The sequence below is a fragment of the Sarcophilus harrisii genome, chromosome 1 (assembly GCF_902635505.1).
Source record: "Sarcophilus harrisii chromosome 1, mSarHar1.11, whole genome shotgun sequence".
Classification (NCBI taxonomy): Eukaryota; Metazoa; Chordata; class Mammalia; order Dasyuromorphia; family Dasyuridae; genus Sarcophilus; species Sarcophilus harrisii.
The window spans coordinates 316,381,980-316,388,230 of NC_045426.1; the positions used below are offsets into that span (position 1 = coordinate 316,381,980).

The 6,251-nt window shown below is 42.7% G+C and overlaps 1 protein-coding gene across 1 annotated transcript; it reads left to right on the forward strand.

The window, feature by feature from the left end:
- The first annotated feature begins 4,186 nt into the window (after window positions 1–4,186).
- On the forward strand, window positions 4,187–6,044 carry CCL19 (C-C motif chemokine ligand 19). The gene is made up of 4 exons (XM_012543039.3): window positions 4,187–4,350; window positions 5,027–5,153; window positions 5,425–5,512; window positions 5,715–6,044. The coding sequence occupies exons 1-4, from the start codon at window positions 4,299–4,301 to the stop codon at window positions 5,733–5,735; spliced, it is 288 nt and encodes a 95-aa protein (XP_012398493.1). The 5' UTR covers window positions 4,187–4,298; the 3' UTR covers window positions 5,736–6,044.
- Window positions 6,045–6,251: the final 207 nt, after the last annotated feature.

The following is a 6,251-nucleotide window of genomic DNA, read 5'->3' on the forward strand; positions in this document are numbered from 1 at the left end:
CTCTGAAGTATACATCTTGTTATACATAAGTACTTCTCTCCAGGGAATTCACTTTGTGTCTTGGTATGGCCCTGATCTCCTGAAAGAGACAGAGGTAACAAGTGCAGTGAAAAGGAGGGAGTCAGAGAACCTGTTGCTTAATTCTAGGGTAACCTTAGCCAAATCACTTGTGCTCCAGGACCGTCATATTTCCAACTAGATTATCAGAATCTTGGACTAAATGACCCATAAGGCTCGTTCCAGTTCCTAATTTTGGTCCCAATGACTATTCTCCCCGATTTCTCTTTTTTATCCCCTTTTAAAGCCTAAGTCCATGGACATGGCTCAGTTGTGCAACAGGATAATAAATGCTTTAGATCTTTCCTGGGGGTTCAAGTTTTAGCAAGGAAGAAGAGGGAAAGAGTTCTTGGGGGCATATATGAGCACTGGAAGAGTAGGAGTTGCTGTTGTTGTCATTTGGTAGTGGTGGTAGTAGAAATAGTAATCAGTGCTAGCAGTAGTAAGTAGCAACAAGTAATAATTGTTAATAGTTGTAGTTATGGTCATAGAGGTAGTAATTGTTAGTAGCAGCAGTTAGTAGTAGTGGTATGGGTTGTGGTGGTCATCATCATAATAGTGTTAGTAGTTGTTAGTGATAGTAATCATGGTCATCGTTGTTGTGATAAAAGTAATTAGCAGTAGATAGTAGCAGTTGTAGTAGACATCATTGTAGTAGATAGTATTAGTAGTAGTTAATAGCGGTAGCTGTGGTAATACTAGTAATAAGTAATAAAATTACTAATAAATTAGTAATAAAGTACTAAAAACTTAGCAATAAAAATACTAGTGATAATAGTCATAATAACTAGTGGTAGTAGAGGTAGTAGTAGTTGTTAGTAGGAGTTACTAGTTCGTAATAATGGTGATTATGGTAGTCAACATCATAGTGGTTAATGTCAGTGATAATAATTAGTAATAACCATAGCAATCATCCTTATAGTAGTTATTGTTGGTAGTAGTAGTTAGCCATGGTTGTTGGTAGTGGTAGGTAGTAGTAGTGATAGTAGAGCTTGTAGTTAGTAGTAGTAATGGTTAGTAGTAATAGTAGTGGTGGTGGTGACTATGGTAGTCATCATTATACTGGTGGTAGTAGTGATGATGGTGGTGGTGATAGTAGTAGTAGTAGTAATAGTAGTAATTTTGTTAGTAATAATTGTGGTAGTCATTATAGTAGTGTTAGTAATAGGTGGTAGTGGTGATAGTAGTAGTAAGTAGTAGTAGTAGTTGGTAGCAGCTAGTAGTAATGCTGATAGTAGTGGTTGTGATAGTCATGGTAGTAGTAATAGTTGTGGTGATAGTAGTAGTAGTAATAATTAGTAGTGGTGGTAGTAGTAAAGTTGTAATAGCTAGTAGTAGTGATGGTAGTAGTATTAAGTAGTAGTAAAATAACTATCATTGTAGTTGGTAGTAATGATAATAGTAGTAGTAGTATCAGGTGAGAAGGAGTGGTGGTAGTAGTAGTAGTAATTGTTAGTGATAGTAATTAGTAGTCATACTAGTTCTTTTGTTGTTAGTAATATTTGTGGCAGTCATTAGTATAGTAATTAGTGTTGGTAGTAATAGGTGGTGGTGATAGTAGTAATTGTTAGTGGTAGTAGTTAGTAGTAGTATAGTGGTTGGTTGTGATAGTCATGGTAGTAATAATAGTCATGGTGATAGTAGTAATAAATACTAATAATTAGTAGAGGTGGTAGTAGTAGTAGTAGTAGAGTTGTAATAGCTAATGATAGTGATGGTGGTAGTAGTAAGTAGTAGCAAAATCACCATCATTGTAGTAATGATAGTAGTAGTAGTGTCAGGTGAGGAAGAGTGGTGGTAGTAGTAGTAGTTGTTAGTGGTAGTAGTTTAGTAGTCATAGTAGTTGTTTTGTTGTTAGTAATAATTGTGGTAATTGTTATTGTAGTGATTAGTATTGATAGTAATAGGTAATGGTGCTAGTAATAGTAAGTAATAGTAGTTGCGGTAGTAGTTAGTATAGTGGTGATTGTGATACTTATGGTAGTAGTAATAGTTGTGGTGATAGTGGTGGTGGTAGGAGTAGTAAATAGTAATAATTAGTAGTGGTAGTAATAGTAGTAATAGTAGTAGAGTTGTAATAGCTAGTAGTAGTAGTAGTAGTAGTAGTAGTAGTAGTAGTGGTAGTGGTAGTAGTAGAGTTGTAATAGCTAGTAGTAGTGATAGGTTAGTAGTAAATAATAAAATAACCATCATTGTAGTTGGAAGTAATGGTAGTAGTAGTGTCAGTGAGGAAGAGTGGTAGTAGTTGTAGCAGCAGCAGCAATAGCAGCTAGCATTTATACAATAGCTTACGTTTAAAGCACCTTACATTTAAGCTTCAAGGAATCCCAATAAGGTAGATATTATCATTGTCCCCATTTTACTGGCTTCCTTCAAATCCCTGCTAAAATCCTCTCTTCTACAAGGATCCTTTCCGGATTCTTCCTTCATTCTTGTGCCTTCCCTCTGTTGATCATCTCCAATTTATCCTGAATGTAGCTTGTCTGTACCTAATTGTTTGCATCCCCATTAGACTGTGAGCTCTCTGAGGGAAAGAACTATCTTTTGCCTTTGTCTCTCTAGCCTGGCACTTTATAATAGTTTATTAACTGAGTAAGGCTGGGAGAGGTTAAGTAACTTGCCTCGAGTTATAGGGCTTGAAGATATCTGAGGCCTTCCTGAGCCCAACTCCTACGCTCTCTCTAATGTGCCACCTAAGGTAGGTAGGAAAAAGGAAATAAAGGCACCTGTCATTGTAGGATTGGGGTCTTTTTTATCCCACTAGGAAAAAGAGCAGGGCTCCAGAGGTAGCTGAAAGGGGATGTTCCATCTGTATCCCTATTGTATATAGATGAGGGAAGGAGTGAGGGGTCTCTTGGAGATCTCTTACCAAGGTCTGCCTCCTCTCCCGTTTTAGCCTTCCTCAAATCTTCATGATATTACACTTCTATAAAGCTGGCCAGACCCTCCACAACCAAAATTCCCCTCCTGATTCCCAGTACGGGGACTGAAGAAGGGGGGCTTCCGGTCTGTATTTCTCCCCTTTTCCCCAAATGATGTTCCACTTGACCCAGTAGGCAATTGATAGGTCATGGGAGTGGGGAGTGGGGAGTGGAGGAAGAGGTAAATTAAGAGTGTGGAATGGGGTTAGTGACAATCTTGGCCAAAATGATGTTCCTGAAACAACCCCCTTTTTCCCCATGAACGGCCCAACACCATTCCAGAAAAGTCACAAATAGGCTAATTTACCCTAAAATGTGGGAACAAAATGTGATGGGTGTTAGAACTTTTTTAAAAAGATCATATTGGGTTCTGCTTTACTCCAAAGGAGGGAACCTAATGATGATAGAAGCAGCCTCCATGTAAGCCAGCTCCAGGAGGATCTGTGCCGTTCCCTTCACTCCTCCCTTTCCCTCTCCAGTTCAGTCATTAGGGAGTGAAAGAGATATGAAGAGCTGGCTAGGGGGTCCCCCTTATTCCCTCATACCCGCACGGGGCCTAGAACAACATAGCCAAAAGATAAATGGAATTTGAAAAGACAAACCAAATCCTTCAACGCTTATTTCAATCAAGTAACCAATGGTACTGATTCATTCAATCCTGATCCTCCTCAAAATGACTCCCTATCCCTTACTTATCAAGTTGGATTCCCAGCTTTGACCCTATAGTCCCAATCAGCATTACTTTCGATCTTGACTCCTAAACCCTGCTCCTCTGATCCCTCAATTTTGCTCTCCAAAGCTGGTTCTTTCAAATGTGATTCCCCCGCAATGAGGGGATCTTTCCAAACCTGGTCCTTACATGCCATCAGAAAGGATAGTACAAATGCCACCCCCCCCCCCAACAGAACTGACAGAATTGTCACACTTCCATGGGGAATAATGAAGAAGAAAATCACTATGAAGACAGACTGCTCACCCCCAATGAAGAGGGGAGAAGACAAAGGAAGGAGATATGCCGTTAGACAAAGTCCAGATTTCCTAAGAGTGGGAGCTCAGCCCAGTGGAGGGGCAATGCCAGAGGCACAAGTGGGGATGAGAGACCATGGGAAAGAAGAGCAGGAAGGGGGGAGGGGGCACCACAAGGGAGATGGTGGGGGCGGGGATTTCTGGACACGAAAAAACGAAAGTCTACACTGGGACATAAATAGAAGAGGTCTCAAAACTCACACTCACACTCAGGCTCACACAAACGCCGCTGGCAGTCTCTTGGTGCTACTCTGTAATCCAACCGACTGCTGGGAAATCTGCTCAGAACATACCATGAGACCCCTCCTGCTCCTCAGCCTGCTCCTTCTCTGCCTCGCGGACCCAGGTAAGGGAATAGTCTCTTTTTGTCAAACCTGAGAATAAATGGACAAAGAGACCAGGAAATATATAGCTGTCTGTAAATTTGACTCTGCTTCTGATTGTGTCGGGTGAAGATTTCATCAGGTGGCTGCGGTTATGTCCATATGAGATTTAGAATCATCGATTAGGAAGTGGAAAGAGCCTTAGGGATCCCCTAATCCACTCTTCTTATTTTACGGATAGAGAAAGTGAGGTATAGAGACTTAAAAAAAAAAAAAAAGAAAAAAGGAACGTATGCATGTCCTACTGTGTGCAGGAATGTGTTTTTGTCTGTGTGGTCTGACTGTGTGACTACAGCTTCCCATGCGTCGGGGGTGGGTCTCAGTGCTTAAGCACATCTTTCCTTGCCTCTGTCGGAGTGTCAGTGGGCACAGATATTCTCGGATGTTCACCCCAAGTTTTCCTCGAAGTTTGGTCTACTGAGAATTATGAACAATTAGGCTGTCCTGGGACCGGGATGATTGCTCTTGCGGGAAATCGCAGTGGGGAGAGAGCATTCGGGCTCCGAGCCTCCTCTTGGCTCCTCTCCCGAGCGGATCGCTCTGGGGTATTGGCTGAGTGGCTCTGCATTATTGCGAGACAGAGACCGGAGCATCCCAGCCCTCCCTCTGACTTCTCGCCCCTCCGAATCCCTCCCGCAGCTTGGAGCGGTACCAATGATGCAGAGGACTGCTGTCTGTCTGTCACCAAACTCATCATCCCCCGCCACATCGTGTGTGCCTACCGCCGGCTCAGCCCAGAGAACGGCTGCCGATTATCCGCAGTAGTGTGAGTGAGGGGTAGCCGACTTCCTTCTCTCCCCCGCTCTCTGTCCCCTTCTTCTCTCCAGGGCCCCATTCGCTTCCACGTCCGACGCCAAAAGAATTCCTTGCTCATGACCAACTCCCCCTTCTTCCAGGAAGTCTTCACCCACCCCGACCTCTTGCAATTCCGACTTCTATCTCCGCTTTGGTTTCTGGCTTTGTCCCTACACCTGACCCTTGTCTTCAGACAGTCAGCTAAAAGGGAATTCTCACTTCCCTCCAACCTCTGATCCTAGGTTCACTACACAGAAAGGTCACCAGCTCTGTGCTCCCCCTAACCGGCCCTGGGTGAAACGGCTCATCAAGAAACTGGATAACCCCCAGGTAAGCACCTTCCCATCCAGCTCTCTATCCTAGTCCCACCTGTCCCCAAATTCAATCCGTCTCCCTTCTTTCAATAGCCCTCAAGTTTCCTCCCTTCAGAAACTTCAAATGATCCTCAGGGACCTCCACTGATCTCAAGTCACTCCTCCAGTGACTTTCAAAGACGCCCAGTAACCCCCGATCATTTTTCCTCTTCTTTTAGTACAATCCCAACTGCAGTTAGTTTAGGCACTGGATGAGAGGAGGAAAGAGTCTGGACATCAGGATGGAAGTATTTGATCCAGCAGCCAGTTTGGGAAGAGCTCATGATGCCCCAGGACGGATGAGGAAAGATAACCTGGAAATCTAGCCTTTGGCTCCAGCCTGGAACTGAGATGGGGTTGCTGGTGGGGTGGGGAGGGGGAGGCAGAAGAATAGTTTTTGAGGTGTGAGCTTGACTGTGAATGTGAGTACAATACAGGCTCTGGGGCAGTTAATATGAGGTCTGATGCTAGAAATGGAACGATTTTAAATAAATCACTTTTGCCCTCCATCTGTCTGTCAGTGTGTCTGTCCTGTAGGTTAAGGTGGAGTGCCAATAAATGTTTATCAACCAGTTTTCTGGGAAAAGCTGGATACATTTTTATGTTTAATATACATTATTTATTACTCCATCACTTTCTTAAATCTAGATAATCAACAGAACAATAAATCAAGGCCTAATTTGTATTTCTGATTTCTAAGATATAAATGCTTATAC

Bases quoted from the DNA above. Each gene is read 5' to 3' on its own strand.
- CCL19 (XM_012543039.3), top strand. From the start codon at position 4,299: ATGAGACCCCTCCTGCTCCTCAGCCTGCTCCTTCTCTGCCTCGCGGAC. The intron at 4,351-5,026 runs GTAAGGGAATAG...TCCCTCCCGCAG, and splicing joins TCTCTGCCTCGCGGACCCAG to CTTGGAGCGGTACCAATGAT. The intron at 5,154-5,424 runs GTGAGTGAGGGG...CTCTGATCCTAG, and splicing joins TGCCGATTATCCGCAGTAGT to GTTCACTACACAGAAAGGTC.